This window comes from Cebidichthys violaceus, unplaced genomic scaffold (genome assembly GCF_023349555.1).
Source record: "Cebidichthys violaceus isolate CVI_PGR_0920_01 unplaced genomic scaffold, fCebVio1.0.p SCAF_15, whole genome shotgun sequence".
Lineage (NCBI taxonomy): Eukaryota > Metazoa > Chordata > Actinopteri > Perciformes > Stichaeidae > Cebidichthys > Cebidichthys violaceus.
The window spans coordinates 2,873,112-2,893,638 of record NW_027176318.1 but is presented as its reverse complement, the minus strand read 5'-3'; the positions used below and the strand labels follow the sequence as shown (position 1 = coordinate 2,893,638).

Below are 20,527 nucleotides of genomic sequence, written 5' to 3'. Positions count from 1 at the left end.
CAAATTGTTACCTATAAGTGAGTAAGAGGGTTCACTTGTTTTCACATTTGTCTTTGAGCACTGCAGTCCTATCTGCTAGACTACAATTCACATCCCGTCTCTGCAGTCAGCTCATAATGAGATCATTAATTCAGCCCAGGCACCATATGAGTCCATTTGATTTACTTAGCAATGCCATTAAGGTGGTGAGTAGCTGTTAATTTAGAGCCAAAGTCAGATGAGTGTGTGTGGATTTACGGCTGTACACACAGTCAGGGCACCCCCCCTCTGGTAAACAAGATTACACAGGGACAGATGCAATTACAGCAGAGCATTGTGAATACACAGACCTCCATGGTGATCATTGGAAAGTATGTTTGTAGCTCCACTGCCCTCTTGTGGCCAAAGTGAGACGGTACAGATAGATGGAGCGAAGCGTACGGTGAACTGTATTAAAGGACACATTTTCGGCGAGGACATGAATCGGTGGACGGCCATGGATCAACAACACCGAATGTGATTCAGTATATTTTCTGTAATATCAAAATATGATACATAAATGGCTTGAATACAGATATGATCATTTCAAATTTGTGTCTATGTTTAGACTGCATTTGGTTCATATACTTATTCTGTCGCACATAAAGCTTTGATAAAACAAACAAACACACACACACACACACACACACACACACACACACACACACACACACACACACACACACACACACACACACAGAGTGAAGAGGAGGAAATAGGATGAATCACCACTTGTATCTTGTATCTTGGCAACCATATTCAATGACTATACATAGAGGCCAAAGTTATTGTCAGTTGACCCAACCAGCACCAATCAAATTTGGCATTTGGAATGTTCATACTCCTGGTTCGGCATCAATAAATGTTAAATGTCTTTATCGCTTGAAATTGTGTATTTCAATTGCCTATATTATCAATGTGTTTCCCCAGCAACTCATCAACTTTAGTATTGGATTGATACTTTTACAAACTGAAAGGGCTTAAAATGTTCAGATGCAAATGTCGTTCAAACCCCTTTAAGCTTTAAAATCATTTCTAAATTGGGAAAAACTGTGTCTGGATCATAACAATATTAATAAAATGGGCACCCACATACTGGAATGCTGTTAAAAATCAAGTCTTCTTCAGTACAGCATGATGTTCATTCAGTACATGATGGTCCATTTAGAGCGATTGTGATTGACAGGTCGCTGTCACTACCAGAGACGTATTCGGTGTCTCTCCATCACTCCTCCGGTCATCCAAATATGGTAACTTACATTCGCCGGTTGCAAAAAGTCAACATGGCAACAGCTGTAATCAAAGATGGCAAACTGGAGGCTTCATAACGGCAGTCCACAAACCAATGGGCTAACTAGTTTACTATCTACTGTAGCAGCTGAGCGTTACTTCCGAGGCCAAGGGGCACATCACTAACTAACTAACTACGTTTGTATTTGGTTTCAAGTTAAGCGCACCTGATATGTATTCAACACTTATATTGTGCTATAATGTTTCATTTATGATGAGTATCCATCTTTTGTTATCGATAAGAGGCTCATATTACCTGTTTTCACCTCATAGTCAATGCGATTACTGGACAGTGGGTTTATTTGCGTGTGTTGCTTTGGTGAAGGCACGTAGGAAGAGAGAGCTGGGCTCTGGACACAGCAGAATGCTTTGTTGAATATGCAAACTAGCGTGTGTTTGCACGCTCAAAGCTTGCAAGTGTGGATGTGCATGAGTTTGTTTGGGAGTGTGTGTGTGTGTGTGTGCGTTTGTGAGTGGACCTGAGCCATCTCATTTCTCCCTCAGTACCTCCTGACTAAGCCGTCACGCACTCTGTCACATTCAGCCCAAAGCACAGTGTCTGTCTCTTTCATCTCATTCTCTCCAACCCTCTCATGCCCTTCCTCCCTTGTCCTTTCCCCTCCCCGCCCTCTCTTTTTTTCCTTGTCTCCTTCAATATCTCTCTCCGTCCAGGGAATCCAGGGAGCCGAGGGGCCTCGGGGGCCGCCTGGAGAGATCGGCCAAGACGGTCCCAAGGTCCGTATACGTTGAACGTTATAATTAGTTATTATGCTAATGGGCCGCTGCTCCCCTGCTGCTCGGCTATTCTCAGCCTCTTCTAACGCTGCAGCCTCCCTCCCTGTTCTCTTGATGTTCCCGTAGAGAAAACGATGTTTTGCTGAGAGGGAGGCAACTTGTTTGAAATCAAATTGTTGGTGTTTCTTAACAGGATATAAATGCTAATCTGCCAAGGACAGTTGCTATTTGGACATTCGGTGTGTGAACACTTGTATTTCCCCCTTGAAAAGAATCCATTTGACTCTTTTAGATATTTATGCAAAGTGAGGTTTTCCAATATTTAACTTAACTAGGGGGGTGGTTACAGAATGAAAGGGTACTCCAGTTATTTGTTGCTGTACTGATGTGAGGGTCCCGGGACAGAGGATGTGTACAGATTGTAAAGCCCTCTGAGACAAATTTGTGATTTTGGGCGACACACAATAAATTGAATTGAAATTGTCATCTAGTTGGAGATAAGACTGCAGTGCTCAAAGACCGATGTGGAAACAGATGGAGCGCCTTACTTAGTAATAGGTAACACTTTGGAATATTCTTTAAATATTTTGGATCCCATAAGGATTACATGAGGACCATGTAGGCAGATTGCAACCAAGTGAAACTTCTCCCGTGTGCAAAGCATGTAGGAGAACTACTGGCTCACGCAAAAACCCCATGAAAACACGAATGACCCTTTAGAGCCACTGTTTGGTTTGACTCTGTGAAGAGGACCAGCTCGTATGAAGACATAAATGGCTCCTTTTTACAAGGTAGCTGTACTTCCTTTTTATGCTACTTTAAATTTCTCATCCAACCCATTCCATTAGGAAACATTTGACTTTCTCCACTGCATTTCTCTCATAGCTACAATAAACTTTGAGTTTACATAAAACAATCATACAGTGTGAGGAGCTTCTGAAATGCGATGCATTATTAACGGAAAATCTAACCAAAAAGTATAGAAATGTGTATAATCAGCTCCTTTTTCAACTGCTTCAATAATAGTCAATAATACCCAAATATACAAATCTGATAAAATATTGCAATGAAAGGGGACACTTTCCTGTCTTCACAGTACTTTTAGTTTTAAAAACGTATTACTTATTACACATTTTTGCTACTTTATACTTCTACTCCACTACAATTCAGAGACAAATATTGTACTTTTTGCTACACTACATTTATTAAATAAATTGACTTATTACTTATTTAGATTAGCAATGACAAATATATTCAATAAATAAAACCTCATATAATATGTACAGGTAAAGATGAGCCATCATAAGATGGGAAATGTACAAGCTAGCAGTGTATACAGTTATTCAAATTAGCTCCACCTTTACCAGCTGAAACATTAATAAGTAAAGTTTGGAATGCTGGACTTTCACTTGTAACAGAGAACAGAGTATTTCTACACTGTGGTATGACTAGTTTTACTGAAGTAAAAGATCTGAGTACTTCTTCTACCTCTGCTGATATTATTGTAGCTACCACAGACTTACTGGACTCACAACTATTTTTGCATTAATTTGAATGCAAACACATTAAAATGTGAATAAGAAATGTAGATCCTGCTTTTGGCAGAATCAATATTTGTTCTGCTCTAAATTTGCATGTGAGTCCTCCGGACCTCTCTGGATGGACACAGCAGTACTTTCTGTAGTGTCACTACCACTGACATGCCTGGTGCGATTGGCCCACGCCGGCTGAGAGGACGGTGATTAATCACCACTGTGCTCTATTGTCCCCTTCAGAAGACAACGTCTTAGTGCATGCTGTGGCGCAGCTACACTCTCACGCGCTCTCACCGACCTGCGCGCCGGTCTTTGTGACGGATGATTTGTGTCACAGATTAGATCCAGGAACGAGCGTAGTCAACAGAAGGCCCTCAGAAGCATCGTCAGACAAATGTGCCGTGTGTTTCTGTGTAGGGGAAGTGTGGAGATCCAGGGGTCACTGGTCCCGTTGGTCCACCAGGCCAGAAGGTGAGTGGAGCGGCGGATTATCCGCCGTGTTGCATTGGTTCCCTTCACCTCTGTCTTCACTGCTCTCAGCACCGCATCCTGCTTTCTCTTTTCATTTCTGTGTCTTTCTGTCTGCCTCCTTGTGTTTTCTGTACTTTATTTATTCTTACACTAGATAATTACAGGCATTCACATTATACCTAGTGCCGCTGGATAAGTTAGTTAGAATGGGGACAAAGAGGAGGTAGCTATATTAAACACACTCATTACTATTAATTAGTGCTGGGCAACGATTACAATTTTGAATGATTAATCGCATGATTTTTTTTTGCGATTAATCGCATCGTTAAGCGCAAAATTCAATAATGAATTTCATAGTGTATTGCGCACTTATTTTAAAAGTACTGCTATATGAACAAAAGTGCAAAGACATTTGGTTTACAAACACTACAAACAAATCAGGTGCTTTTTAACAGCAGTATTCCCTTTACACAGTAGCAGTTATAATACAGTAATAATGCTTCTGATAATAGATATTCAGCACTGTTCACAACTTTATTTTCATGTGTCTAAAAGATGCAATTTGAAATATACACCTTGAAAACCGTAACACCGGTTCTTGTGTTAAAAATGTCCGCTTAATAATAATAATACAAAAAAAACAAAACAACTCTGTTAACGCACGATAAAATAATTGTCACCGTTAATTAATGAATGCGTTAACGCGATATTAAAGCCTTAACTTGCCCAGCACTACTATTAATATAACTAATTTGTTTAATCTGACTAAAAAATGGATTTGTGAGTGAAGTTATGTGCTGTAACTATTTCTTGAGGAACACAGTGTGTATCCATCCACCAGCACTTCAGCGCAGCCTCTCCGGCTGGAGTCTTGGTTGAGAGATATGGTTGGTGGGCACAGGTCTCTGGTTCCTCGCCTCAATGACAATATGACTTTTGAAACAGTTTCAGCGTGTAGCTGTTGCCCCTGATTCTGGTCTTTTATACTAATGGCATAATGACCAGAATCTCTGCCTCTTAGCCTTCCGTTGCCAACAGCATGCTCAGTATTTGCACCTTCATGCCCCCAGTCCCAGTTAGTCTATACTGACGGTCGCAGCATTTGAACATTCAACATGGCGGTCAGCTTAGTGAGGGCACTACTAATCCCCCCCCCCCCCCCCCGGTGGATCAGGGTGCCATCAGTGCTGACAGCGTTGGCCTTTTCTCTTTTCTTTGTCTGTTTCCTCTCATCCTTATTCTCAACTCTCATCTCTTATTTCACTTTTGGATCCTGCTGATGAGTGACATTTAGACGTTTATGTTTATTCACTGACATGTTGTGAGCAATTCAAAAGTCACCCATTGTGGTTTTAAATAAGAATCTGAGTCGTCTCTGTTGTACTATTTAATAAGGTAGCATTGGTTATTATATTATTGGTTGTTAGGTAACACTGGTTATTTTAAAGGCGCCATCATTCGAAGCCTAGGTTATTTAAGTTTTTTTATGAAAACGACTAATGAGTAAAAGAAAGCTTGAAAAGTTTTCACTCAAACTTCTTTATAACCCGTATTGAACCAGCCTTGAGTACTACACTTTCCCTTAACTGCAGCAGCCTGGGAAGTTTTCACAGGGGATAGAATAGACAGTCACCCCCACACACACACACACACACACACACACACACACACACACACACACACACACACACACACACACACATACGCACACACACACACACCTGGAAACTCAAGGTTTATATTCCCTTTTATCTGCTTCCTTGTTGGAGTTCAAACAAAGACATGAAGGTTTTCCACCTAGTGTGAAATAAATGGCCAGTTTGAGGAATACAGCAGAATGTGATCCCTGTCTTTTCTTGAATGCCAGCCATTGATTTCCAGACATCAATAATCTTTCACCTCTACAGGGATCAACAGAACCAGGTCTTCCTGGGCTGCCGGGTGCCACAGGGCTGTCGGGGTTCAAAGGTCACAAGGTGAACGTCAACTCCATATATTAGCGTACATGGACCATTTCACATACAATACCGGGATGCTTTTGTTTGGACTTAACGAAGTCTACAATTGGCAACAGAAGCAACACTTTATGAATGATTTATAACTTTGGCTGTGAGGGGTTCATTTGCATGTTTTACCGTAGATGGTGGCAGCTTACCATGATACATACTTGTGAATGTATTATTCATTGCTTGGATGACATGATTCATTTTAATGGTGATAAAGGTTGTCCTTCACACTTGAGAAGCAATACGCCCAGGCTCATGAATCCCACCCAGCCTGATCCCGATCAGTCTGTTTGACATGCTGTGTTTGGTTTCCTCTACAGTACGTATGTTGCAGACAAAGTGATGCTTATGATTCCTCAAACAGCGTGCTGTTATTAGTGTGACATGTTGTAACGTTCAGTGTATCTCTAGGGGGAGAGAGGAGAGACGGGCTCTAAAGGATGCCAGGTATGACACCTTACACTTCACACAGTTAACTGTTCAGTCACACCAATTTCTGTATTAAGAAACAAAACTTTATTGAGAACTACTAACCTGCCATGAATTATGGTATCAACCCGATGTTGGTGAAGCAGACTGACCAGCTGATGAGAGAGTGATTCTAGAGAACAGGATCAACAGGAGTAATCTGCGACTGGAATTAACACAAATGTCAGCGCTTAACAGTTCATTTAAAATGTTATGAATTAAAAAGATCACACATAAATTATCACCTATTCTATTCGTGTAATATCTTCTATATATCTATATATAGGATATTTACAAATAAAATAGAATAATACTTCATTTGGAGGAGATTTGAAATTATTATGACACTCAGCATGTTTTAAACATAATTTTTTGTAGTTATAGCTATATTGAGTTTTGTGTGTATATGACATTGCTGTCGGGTGGGACGCAGCTGGATGAGTGGGTGTAGCCAGGATTTTCAAAATGTCGACGTCATGGCTAGCATTCACCGAACAAGAAGTACCGATATATATATATATATATATATATATATATATATATATATATATATATATATATATATATATATATATATATATATATATATATGGAAGTTACAACAACATGTTATAACGTCTGTAAGAAGTAGGCGTCACGCATGGTTATTCACTTAACTGATCACTTACAGTCTCTTCAATTGTTTCATCTCCTTAAATCATGGTCTCAATGGCCTCAGATAATTCAATAATAATGTTGCAGTATGCATCGACCTCTTTGTGGTCATTTTGATACATGGTACGTCAGACTCCAATGTCTTCTGCTAGCGTGAGCGCAAGAAGCAAACCCAAAGGAATCATTGCTTTTTTTGGCTTGGGCTCATTCCAGCATGAACACATGGACACCTTAACATTGTAACAACAAGATGGCCCCCCTGTTGTACTTTTACTATTGTGAACAGAGCTCCACTCACAAATGACGAGCACTCTGATTCAGTTGCTTCCCTTTTTTTTACGCGCGCTAATGGAAAGCAGTGTGAGAGCTCTCAGGAGCAGAGGAAGGAGAGCGGTGTGTTTAAGTGCTGCAGGAAAAGCCACACCAGAGATGACACGTCAAGTTTGTTAAAGGTCACCAGTAGCCAATTCTCCCTGGGTCTCTCTTATTGGCTGACAGTGGTAATCATGACCTTTTCTCTCTACACACACACACACACACACACACACACACACACACACACACACACACACACACACACACACACACACACACACACACAGAATGAAGACATGGACCAGCGCACCATAATACACACACACCTAAATCGTCATTGTTGCACACATTCAATCTCACCCTTACACACACACACACACACACACACACACACACACACACACACACCACACAAAGTCAAACCAGCACGTATGTAAACAAACTTACAAAAACATGTAATCATGATGTATCTCTTTGCAGGGGGAGCAAGGCAGAGATGGAGATCCAGGGACTCCCGGTGTACCTGTGAGTGTAGAGTCACACTGCATCCACTGGGTGGCAGCGAAGCTTGTTTCACTATGTTTAACAGGGATTCTGGGTTTGAAATATGTGCGCAGGTGTGCAGTAAGTCACGAGGACCAAATGTCCCCACAAGCGCACAAGGATGAGGAAGAACATCTTCAGTCATCACTTACAAGGACCTACATTGTGGTTACAACTGGAGTTGTATTTTTTTGTAAAGTGTGTCAGCAGATAATAACATAAATCCTCTCATCCAAGTCACCATAAAGACTTTATATATATGATATTAACATATGATAATAAACCCTGAAAGTGACTTTACAAGGTATTTTACAAGATTAAAATCGGACAGCATATAAAAACACACAAATGCAATAAAGGATTAAAGAGAAAACAGTGTAAGCAAATAGCTGACAGAGCAGGAAAGCACACAGGACTAAAACTGACAAAATGAGAAGAGACAACACACAGATGAGAGAATATAACAGCAGTGATATAAAAACATAAACTCAAATAAAATGTATTCTGAAAAAGTAAACTTTCAGAAGGGACACGAAGGAGGTAACTGACAAGGCTAATCTGTTTACGAGAGTTTGTTCCAGACTCTCAGGGCCCTTAAAGCGACGCCACGCTTTGGTGTTTAGACTCAACCTCAGAACAACCCGTGAGGATCACAGTGTCACGGTTCGGTGATTTTGTTACTTTTGAATGAAATAGCTTGTGTGTACACATTACGAGCCACCACCACGTAATGCGCCGTTTTAGAGGTTGTGGTCATTTCCATTATTCCTGTGAGAACACGTTGACGTGCTGGACGCTGGGACTTCCTGGAGTCAGAACTTAACGTCTTTCAAACCGGCTATCTCTTCATAGCTACCAGACCGACGTGTTAGTGGTGTAGATCTTCTCATGAATTATTCCTTAAATGTGGGTTACAAATGGCAGGTGTGAATTTTTTATTTTTTTTGACAGAATCAAAAACAGGTGTGCAGGGATGGATCAGGTGAGCTGAAAGAGCGCAAAACCCAAGCGGAGCGGATTGTGGAAAGATGAGAACGAAATGTTCCTCATGAATGATTCCACAAGGTGAAATAAGGCTTCATAAGGTGTGAGAAGCAGAATTGCAAAACTGATTCAATCCACATTTGGTATTATCATCCTCATCAATAATTGGTGATGAGCAAACAATGATATTACATTACATTACAGTCATTTAGCAGACGCTTTTATCCAAAGCGACTTACAATAAGTGCATTCAACATTGGTAATCAAAAGAACTACTAGTCACCAGAAGTCATAAGTACATTTCCTTTTCCAAACAAGCATCTAAGAGCATGAAGCAGAGCAAAACTCAGAGCCAAAGTACAGTGCAGAAACAAGAAAAACAGTTAGTGCCATAAGTAATACGAATACAATAAGTGCAACATGCTAGTATGAAAACAATAAGCGCTAATTGGAAGGCTCAGGGTAGCACTTCCTGAAGAGGTGGGTTTTCAGCCTGCGCCGAAAGATGGGCAGCGACTCCGCTGTCCTGACGTCAGTGGGAAGTTCATTCCACCACTGTGGGGCCAGGACAGAAAACAGCCGTGACCGGGTCGATCGGCCGCCAGGACCTCTGAGCGACGGGGCGACCAATCGCCCCGAGGCAGCAGAGCGAAGTGGTCGGGCGGGGGTGTAAGGCTTGACCATGGCCTGGAGATAGGAAGGACTTGTTCCTTTCACTGCCCTGTAAGCAAGCACCAGAGTCTTAAACTGGATGCGAGCTCTTACAGGTAGCCAGTGTAGAGAACGGAGAAAGGAAGTTGTGTGGGAGAACTTGGGACGATTGAACACCAGGCGAGCTGCGGCTTTCTGGACAAGCTCCAGAGGTCTGATGGCCGACGCCGGGGCTCCGGCGAGTAGAGAGTTGCAGTAGTCCAGGCGGGAGATGACAAGAGCCTGGATGAGAACCTGCGCCGTCTCGTCAGTCAGGAAGGGATGAATCCTCCTGATGTTGTAGAGCAGGAATCTGCAGGAGCGTGTAACGGATGAAATGTTTGCCGAGAATGACAGTTGGTCATCCAGGGTCACACCCAGGTTCCTCGCAGTCCGAGTTGGCGTCACCACGGTATCATCAATGGTGATGGACAGGTCCCGGTGCGGGCAACCCTTCCCCGGGAGGAACAGCAGCTCAGTTTTGTCTAGGTTGAGCTTGAAGTGGTGTGTCGTCATCCACTTCGAGATGTCAGCCAAACACGCAGCGATGCGCGTCTCCACTTGGGTGTCACCGGGGGGAAATGACAAGACCAGCTGGGTGTCATCGGCATAACAATGGTAGGAGAAGTCATGCGAGCGAATAACAGAACCCAGAGATGTTGTGTAGAGCGAGAAGAGAAGGGGGCCCAGGACTGACCCTTGCGGAACCCCCGTAGTCAGCATGCGTGGTTCCGACACGGCCCCCCTCCAGGTCACCTGGTAGGATCGACCCGTCAGGTAGGATGCAAACAGGGAGAGTGTAGAGCCTGAGACGCCCATCCCCTCGAGGGATGAGAGGAGGATTTGATGGTTCACAGTGTCAAACGCCGCAGACAAGTCCAGGAGATTCAGGACAGAGGAGAGAGAGTTAGCTCTCGCGGCGTGAAGCGACTCTGTCACCGCAAGGAGGACCGTCTCTGTCGAGTGACCCACTTTGAACCCGGACTGGTGGGGGTCCAAAAGGCTGTTTTGGTGGAGATAGGAAGACAGTTGGTTAAAGACAGCACGTTCAAGTGTTTTGGATAGAAAGGGTAGAAGAGAAACCGGTCTGAAGTTCTTGACATCAGAGGGGTCAAGTGATGGTTTCTTCAGAAGGGGGGTGACTCTGGCGGTCTTGAAGGCCGTGGAAAAGCATCCTGATATAAATTGATACCCTGATATAAATTGCTGTATGATCTGCAATGTCCAGCTTTCAAGCCAAGCTTTGTAATGTTTATGTTTTAATAGGAACGACACCAAATGCATTTAAGAATTGATGAGCAAGTATTGATTACTGAGGCATTGATCTTCACGTCCCTAGATGGTGTTTAGACAATGCATCCAGTCAGAGAGTGTGTGTGTGTGTGTGCGCGCGCGCTATATTGCATCATGTTGAGACAGAGTTGTGTAGTCTTGTCCGTGACACTTGAGACAGATAAAACAAGTACATTTCTCAGTGTGCCATTTAATGTTCACGCTCTGTATAGTTCCACAGTGTTGAGAGCAGCCCAGCCTCCATGTGACACACTCTCAGGGCTAAATGCATCAGCAGTGAATCACAAGTGTGTCACTGCTGGAATGACATATATTTAGACAAACTTCCTGATACTTACTGGGTAAAATAAATATGAGCCTGCAGTTCAGGAGAGGGTGTGTTCTGTTCTCCCGGGTTCCCTCCTCGCTGACTGTCTCCGGGGGGGGGGGGCTGTGGCTCAGTGGGGAGAGCGGGTCGTCCTCCAAGTCAATCCCCAGCTCCTGCAGTCCGCATGTTTGAGGCAGGATACTGACCCCCCCCCCCCAATTTGCTCTTGAAGGCTGTGTGCCATGTGAATTATTTTAGATCCTGATGGGCAGGCGGCCCTTTTGTACGGCAGCCTCTGTTGACATGCAGTGTGCAAGCTTTGAGTGGTCGCGAGACTGGAAAGGCACGATATGAATGTCCATTTACCATTTAGTGATAAGGCGTTCAGATTACAGTGTTAGGAGATGATTGCGGATTGAAACAGGATCTTTGTAACAAACCTAGCAGCATCTGAGGGCTACTATTTGGCTCAGCAAATGTTTTGTTAGTCGGCAATACGATCTCATCAGCAGATTGAGTTTGCTCAGCGGCGATGGAACTGAAGATGTAAATAATTACACTTTTCATGATTCTGAGCATCGCTAGGATGTATCATCCACATTGACTTAAAAGTCAAGGTTGATTGTGCATTTTTAATGACATACATATGACATAGAGGGAAATAATCACACACATACTGACATGCATCCGGTGTCGACAGTCAATCACAGAAAAGGGTTACTGAAGGGAAAACTGTGTCTTCTTGAAAAAAAAGCAGCTACAGGCACAAAAGTAAGGGCTGGGCCGACAAAGAGATATAAGGCTTCTGGGCACCCAAGGGCACCGGCACTGGCTACCATTACTGCTTTTGGTTATCAGTGAGGATATTTAACTTAACAGTGTGTTTACATGTGACCCTCTCTAGAGCCTTAAGCTTGCAGCTGTGTATTTGTTGAGCATGTGATTTGCATATTAAGCTCCATAGGGCAGGTTGTTGTGTGATGTTGCCACTAAAGCGATGTTTCAATGCATCGTTTTCTGCGTTCATGTCTCGGTATGAAAATTGCTGCGATCAGATGTCTCCAGGTTGTCTGTATATGTGCACCAGAGGACATTTAAAGCTGAACCTTTAGCACCACTCAGCTTCTTTTGAGTTTTTGAGTGGTGGGGGGGGGTGATGCGATGAAAAGCTGTAGCATATTTTTCTTTTAAATGGTAGGCTGGAAGTGGGGAGAGAGAGGGGGGTATGGCATGCAACAGAGGTCCCAAAGTAGAACAGAAGCAGGGATGTTGGTAGGTGGTAAGCGCTGTAAGCATTCAGCTACAAAAGGTGCTCCGATGATACTCATGCATATCGTCGGACAAAGTTCTCTCAAAGCTGACTGAGAGAACAATGGTTTATTTGTTTCCTACAGCACCAGGGTGGCTGAAATCACTTACCAGTAAAGAAGAACGTGAGAATGGAAAAGAGGAAGCATTTTAGAGGAAGTAGAACACACCCAGAGCTTCTTTTTTTTTTAGCAAAAAAAAAAAAAAGGCTTCAGAGAATGCATTACAATGACCTATCTAAAATATTTTGTGAGCCATCGGTTTTGACAGAAAAGAGAACGGTTCTGCACCAGCAATGCAGAGCAGCGAGCTCCTCTGACATACTAACTCAGCCTTTGATATGTAAGCTGAAGTTTCTAACTGACTCTCTCTATCCCCCCCCCCCCCCCCCCCCCACCCTTACTCCTCTCTTTTCTTTCTTCCATCAGGGCGAAGTGGGACCCATGGGAAGGAAAGGAGAGGTTTGTCAAATTAGACTTTGCGGTATTAGATATAATCCATTCTGTCTTATTCTGAAGCGCAGTGAGAGGCCCTGTCAAGCCTGCACTGCTGCTATAGAACACATCCAGAGCCAATACCTCCAGGCCTGCGGAAATCTGGCCCCCCGGGCAAAACTATACATCACAAAAGCCCTCTTTTCTAAAGGCGCACACATCTGAAATATCAAACACATACTGTACTGTCTGCAGAATCACAATTTATGGAGATATAGCCTCCCTCAGTTGTGCAAATGTTATAACATTTGTAGGATAGCATCTGATAAAAGTCCACACTGTATTAGTATGATTTTTGATGATTAACAAAAAACTGAAAGAGTAGAAAACTTTGTCTATAGATTGCATTGGTATATAAGACCACCTGTTCTTCCACCCACCACTGAGTTACAGTTGCTACACCTGTAAAGCTTTCCATTCTCGCACGACAGACTTACCACTTGAAATATTTAGTCTTTTGAGAAATAATGAGTTTTTCCATAGACTGGCATTGGGAAAGATATGTCTGTAAGTCAGCAGGTATTTTTTTTAAATAGTAAATGAACCTTGAATAGCCCTTATTTAAATTATGAAAGTTGTAAAATGGACAAATAGCCAAATCTGAGTTATTTTCGTGCAGCAGCTCATGTGATTGAGCCAAGATCGAGCGGCTGGGAGGCGGGATTAAAGGAAATATTAGTGCGCTTTCCCCCGGGGATGCAGAAGATCGTTGGAAGATAATTTAACACTCGGCAGTTGAGCCACTTTGGCTTCATATGTCACTGAGCATCTTGTATAAGACTGAACAGGAAGGAGTCCGCCTCCAACGCTCTCCCACTAACGTTAGCTCACTCCGTTAGCATCCGGGGGCCGCCTTCCACAGAGTGCGGAAATATTACACAGTAGATGTGCTTGTTGTGAACAATGTTTTTTTTAAACGTTTGTAGCCACACCACAGTAACTTTACTGTACAGTAGATAGGTATCTAGTTTGCCGGACATGCTAATTGATTGCAATTTACATCGGAGCAGACAAACACACTGATCTTTATACAGCTCTTGGCTTTGGGAAGATAAAAAAAGAAGACACAGTCCTCTGAACTCTTTAAATACTGAATAGTTCTTATGACAGAAAAACTTGACACACCTGCCTACTTGCAGTTGAAATGTTTTGGGCCGGGGATCAAATGATCCTTATGTGTGATATAACATAATTTAGTCAATGAATACCTTAATTTCATCTTTTTTTTTTTCTTTTGTAACCTTTTGTAATTTCCTCTCCTCCGTCTTCAGACAGGAATGACGGGTGACTCTGGCCACAGGGGGCCTGAAGGAAAAAAAGGGGACTTGGGCCACACGGGTACTGTTGGTCACAGGGGATTTCCTGGTCAGGACGGGTTGCCGGGCCAACCAGGTCAACCGGGATATCCTGGGAAACCTGTGAGTGAACCTCCTTCTGACCATCTCCTCTGAGCGAATGAAAGAAAAAGAAAAGACAAATGGGCTGAAGAAGGCCACCAGTGATTTTTCAGCCCGGATTGGGGCAGTTATGTTTGAGATTAATGGGAGTGTTGCTGTCAGTGTGGGTGGGCAATGTGAAGTAAGAGAATGAAGCGTTGAGAAGATCCTGTAAATCTGCAGGCACACTCAATCACAGGTTGAGCCTGTTTTCCCAGTCCCACAGTGGATTCAGCTGAATCAAAGTGTAACTGTGTGTTGCAGGGCAAGCCTCCCTCAGATGAATATCTTCTAAAGCTCTGCACTGATGTTCTGCGTAGTAAGTATTTGTTTGTTTTAAGCCCTGGTCTGAAACTCCCTCCCAGCACACACCAAATGCTGCCACTACAGCTGTCTCAGATGTAGTGTTGCACATAATTCCTTTGATTGAGTCACACTGGTTATAATGAACTAGGTTTAAACCAGGATATCTGGTGAACAATTGAAGTAATTATTCTCTCTGTGAAAAGTAGCACAATGTTAAATAACCCAACATAAAATGGTATATTCAGTTATTTACCTTTGTTGACAAGAATGAAAATGTAAATAATCAGCCATACATACATCTTTGTAGTTTGTAGCCTTATACCAAAGCAAAACTATGGAGCTTTCCATTTGTACATGCCTCCCTGTTTCTACTTTCTCTGTCTGCAATCATCATAGCTGCTGGAGGATGGAGGAATCGCATCTAACTATAAAACAAGGGATCTCTGTCTGCATGTGTGTGTGTGTGTGTGTGTGTGTCCTTCGCATATCTTGAGAACCGCTCATCCGGTCAACTTCACACTTGGCGGGTGTATTAGCGGGAACTCAAGGACGTGCAGTGGTGAAGTTGAAGAATTTGGACATGTGACACATTCAATATTAATAAACTTTGAATAAAGAAGCGATAGTGCTCTGCGCAACCTAAGCTAGCTAATTTGCCATCCACCATTGGTTTGGTATCCACCGACTCTTGAGGGAAATATCTGCCACGTTAGCTGCTAAATGCTCCACTCTGTTTAACAGTTGTTTGCTAACTTTGTCTGTCTGCTGTTTGGACCTGGGCAGCTTTTTTTTTTTGCTGAAAACAGCTGCTGCTGCTGCTGTTGACAAAGTTAAAGGTTCTCTATACGGAATTCAGAGCACATCTATTGACTCTAGGCGGCTCTCGATATGACGACAGCTGAGCCGGCAGCTAGCAGATAACGGTGCTAGCAGCACGAACAGTGCTGCCAGAGCTCACAGTGTTTTCCTGGGGGCAAACCGGTGGGACGGCGCTACACTTCCTCCACGAAGCTGTCGGTCAGGACGGTGTTTTGAGCCAGATGGGCGCTATGGAGAGTGAAGATCATGAGCCGGCCCGGCTATGTAAACGAACATTGAGAGTGAGCCAGAACAGTAAAGTTGCAGGCTGTCAAACCAAAACAATTAGCTGAAAGACACCAAAAAACTCCATAAAGCTGAGGTGAATTTTTGCTTTAAAATGTAATAGTTTTTTCCATTTTATTTTGTCATTTTGTTCAATTAGTAATATAAATACAATTATTTGATGAATGCAGATTTGAAGAAAATCGCAGCATGCCTGATGCACATGGATTATGTATTTTGCTCCAGAACTAATTATAGCTGAAGTCAATCAAAATCTATAATTGGTTTGTGGATTGATGATATAAGGTTGCTGCTGTGGATGACACATATTTGAACCCCACTTTCCTTAAATGAGCAGAGATGAACTTGATGGAGAATGTCCTTTGAGGAAGAAAAATCATACAAAGTTGCAAAAATGAATTTTCATCCTGATTACATGCAGATATGGTGATTTATGTTAGTCCTGTCAGTACAGGTAGTTTGCCCAATTTGCAATGAATATAATGGCCAATCGATGGGCGTAGCTCTAATTGGAAGATCCTCTATGATGGTCGACCTTGATCAATTTCAGGGTAATGGGCCGGAGGAGCACAGATAAGAGGGAGCATATTTAGTTGACTGGAAAGGACACAATATCTTTGAGGCAAACAGGCTCCTGATTGGCTACGGATTCCCATATTATGGCAACTAACAGTCCTGAGAATCTCAAAATCCGTTAGGGACAGACTAAGGGATTATGTGGTCAGACTCTGTTACTCTGTTATGAAAGTAGTTATCACATAATATTTAATATATTACTGGATTACTCAGCACCTTCCGGCTGTGCCCTGCAGATCAGCTCCCAGCACTGCTCCAGACTTTGGCCCCTCCAGCTAGGTGTGAGCCCTGCCAGAGCGTGAAGGGACCTCCGGGAGAGCCAGGAGCACCAGGACCCAAAGGCTCCATGGGTACTACAGGCTACCCTGGCAGGAGGGGCACTCCCGGTTACCCTGGATCTTCTGGAATGCAGGGTCCTGCAGGCCTCAATGGTGATACAGATAGATTGTCTTTCAAGGGATTAATCAAGTTCATGTTATCTGTATTCAATGTCTTTTAGCCAGTGGTGTCTGACCATCTGTAGCAGCAGTCTCTTTACTCTGATGAAAACAGGATAATAAATAACAACACAACTTCACAGAGAAGAGCGAGGACAAATTTTACTGTTGCTTTCATCAACAATTAAAATCAAAACAGTGTCAATAACTAACAAATTGGATGTGTTGATGTTCACTGTACCCCATAAAACAAGATCATTAAACAAGCGAACATCAGTGAAAGTCAGCAGAGCAAAAGACAGCAAATACTAAATGCAAACCCATCTCAATGAGCTGTCTTTGATTTATCACCACTTAAAGACAGGCAGTGGCTAATCAGCTGAATAAGATGCCAAACTGTATCACTCTTCTACTGTGTAACATTTCCACTATTTAAGTCAGGAGAACAGGAGCTCTAGAGGTATCAGGCTTGACAAAAGAGACTAAAAGCTGGGCTTGGAGACAAGAGGTTTATCAGAAAGTCTATGTCTCAAATTGGAGGCATGGAGTTTGAAAGAGATGTAAATTTAGGATATCCCGCTCTCTGCTGCATTGATTTTATCCGTTTATTAGGACTCTTGAGAGTCCTCAAACTTAGTATCAAAATAAATCACTGCAGTACCCCTTTAAGCCGTTCGATGTGGAGCACCTGGTTGGTTCTTTATGAACCACTCAGAGAACAGATTCAGTTTGAAATTCTTATGCTTGACGAAGTGGCTATACACTCACAGCATCCTGCTGGCGATTGCATTCAAAGGCTTTATAGCGATGCCCACGGCTCGGGTGATGGCAATCTTGATTGGCCTGTCTGGCATTCCATCACTCTGAAATATCTCAACAGCGATTGCAATGACATTTTGTACAGACAGTCATGGTGCCCAGAAGATATATTCCTACTGTCTTTGGTAGTCCCTTGACTTCTCCTTTAGTGCCCCCAGCAGGTCAAAGTGCTCTTCTTGTAGACGGATTGGCACACATTGTGTACAGACATGCGTGGTTCCCAGATGATGAATCCTAATCACGTTAGTAATCCCCTGACATTTCATCCAGCGCCACCAGAAGGTTGACACTTTCAGTTTTTAGTGAAAGGTCTCTTGCCATTCCATTTAGTACAGGTATTCATCTTCCTCTCGGAATGATATGTAAGTACTTTGGAGATGTCATAACTGTTCATCCAGCGCCTTCATCTGGTCAAATTTGTAATCTAACCAATACTTTGGTTTATGACCAAACATTCGCAAAACTAATGACATTTCCATCAGTCTCACCTGTACTTTGTATTTACTGCTAATAAGTAAATGTTAGCATGCTAAAGTAAGACGGTGGGAAACTTGGGAAACTTGCAAATATAACTTTTAGAGATCCCCGATCACTTGTTTTTGCCACTGATACTAATTGCTGATCAATCCCGAAAATCATTTCAACTGCTCTCAAGTCTGTAAACCCTATAAAAAATTCAAAATGTTATCCTTTTACTTTATTTATAGTGCTTTTTCTTCTTCGTAAAAACACTCAATTCAAATGATAAGGAAATAAAAGATTGTATTTTTATTGATTAAAACAAATCTTGTCATTAGTAGTTTTAATGATGTATTATAAGCTAATTAGAGCTAGTGTAAACAGATCATAATTTTCTCTAACATATATTTATGTTGTTGTGAAAACATCTCCATACAACTGGATTTATTTAAGTTTCTCACAAAATCTACGTTTTACAGATTACATGAACACATCATGATAACGTTATAATTTACCTTCGCCCAAAACTCATTTTCACTGAGCAGGGCCTGAACGCATCATAATGTAACTGAATGGAACCTTTGTTTGTTAGCTGTTAACGATGCCGCTATCGTTAGCTCTCCACCTGTCAATTTAAATACGGATTAGTTGTTTAATAATGTAACATTATCAGAGATCAGAGACTAGTAAAACATAAATGATGTTCTGATCACATATTTTACTGAATATTGATAACAATCGTCAGTTAAACTTTATTTCACACTGCGGTGATTATTGTTAAACTGTGTAATTAATCTGTGGTTCACATGTGTGATGAACCGTGAGGGAGGATCCGTACCGATCACTGATCAACCGTGGTCCGTGACACCACTACTGCTAAAACATCAACATATTAGCTTTGTCATTTTGTCTGAATGCTGAAAGCATTTGGGAAACAACATTAAACTAAACCTGTTAAACCTGTTAAAATAATTGTTCATTGTGCATTGACGCTACAGTGTCCATAATTTACATAAATGTTACCTACAACTTCAAATAAGTGCTTCAGATAATTAGGTTCCTGCAGCTCCCAATCTGACAGCTCGTCTAAAGAAGCTCTAATGTTGACATATTATGTCCCCAGGTGACATGGGACCAAGAGGGCTCAAAGGCAGCAAAGGAGAAGGTGACCATGGACCTCCGGGACCACCTGGACAGCCAGGTATGTAAAAAGCCCAACTATAGTATTTTCTGAAATAATATTCTCTGTCTTCACCCATTAAGCTATTTCAGCAACCTGTTCTGGCATCTGTCAGATTTTAACAAAAATGCATCAAGACTATTTGTAGTGTTGCATTTTTAATAAATGTGTGGGTGGACCCTGTTGGTACTTTTAGTGACAGCTTGTTAGGTGAGGTGGGGGAGATGTAACAGACAGCGCTGTACTTCTCTAGAAGCTATACTAGCTTATTAATTCATGAGTAGATGTAATTTATCATCCACCATGTGCTATTTTTAGTTTGACTGAAAGATGAGCTAATTTAATAGAACTTTCTTGCCAAAAATGAGGCAGAAATACCAGGAACAGCTGTGTTTTACCTTATTTTCCACAGGGATTCAGGGTCCTAGGGGCTTCGATGGAATCGGCCATCCAGGAAACCAGGGTATTCCTGGAAAACCTGGACCACTAGGAGAACCTGGTAAACGGGGCCACCCAGGGCTTCCAGGGGTTTGTGATGTTTCCATGTGTTATCAGACCTACAACCTCAGGGAACATTACAGCAAAGGACCCAACGTCTGATAACATAGTAGCGTTGGAACGGCTGCTATGAAACACACCCAAGTGTTTCAAGGAAGCGATTTACTGTATCCCTGATTTACAGAGATGTGTGTGACTGTTGATTTCTTCATGAAAAAGTGTGTGTGGAGAACAGCTACACTGGAGGCAGAAATAACCTCATTAGTTGACTGAAAGTAAACAGTTCATCATTATGGAATTCATGCTTAAAGACGGTCAGCAGGCTAGCCACCTAGCTTACTGAGATACCAGGCTAACAGGGCTTTATACACTTTTAAGCTAGCAAAGTTTTAAAAAAACAGGTTTAGATAGTGAGGTTTCAGTCAGATGAGAACCAAAATAGTTGTAACTGAGTTGTGTTTTTTTTTTGTGTGAATAGCATGACAACAAAATGACATTTAAAATAGCTACCTCCTCTTTTTCCTGACGTTGCTGCAGGCTTTGCTAACAAGACAAGATGCTTACAGGCCAACATAACCAGCAGTCCCGTCACATTGCAATG

The 20,527-nt window shown here is 42.3% G+C and overlaps 1 protein-coding gene across 1 annotated transcript in view; it reads left to right on the top strand.

Annotated features, from left to right (window-relative positions):
- si:dkey-225n22.4 (collagen alpha-1(XXI) chain) overlaps positions 1-20,028 on the top strand; it is a 58,760-nt gene extending 38,732 nt beyond the window's left edge. The window contains exons 21-31 of the mRNA XM_068709459.1: positions 1,981-2,043; positions 3,996-4,049; positions 5,957-6,025; positions 6,467-6,502; positions 7,973-8,017; positions 13,046-13,078; positions 14,383-14,529; positions 14,812-14,866; positions 16,770-16,964; positions 19,372-19,449; positions 19,841-20,028. Of these exons, the coding sequence (XP_068565560.1) occupies positions 1,981-2,043; positions 3,996-4,049; positions 5,957-6,025; positions 6,467-6,502; positions 7,973-8,017; positions 13,046-13,078; positions 14,383-14,529; positions 14,812-14,866; positions 16,770-16,964; positions 19,372-19,449; positions 19,841-20,028 (963 nt within the window). The remainder of the gene's footprint in view (positions 1-1,980; positions 2,044-3,995; positions 4,050-5,956; positions 6,026-6,466; positions 6,503-7,972; positions 8,018-13,045; positions 13,079-14,382; positions 14,530-14,811; positions 14,867-16,769; positions 16,965-19,371; positions 19,450-19,840) is intronic.
- Positions 20,029-20,527: the final 499 nt, after the last annotated feature.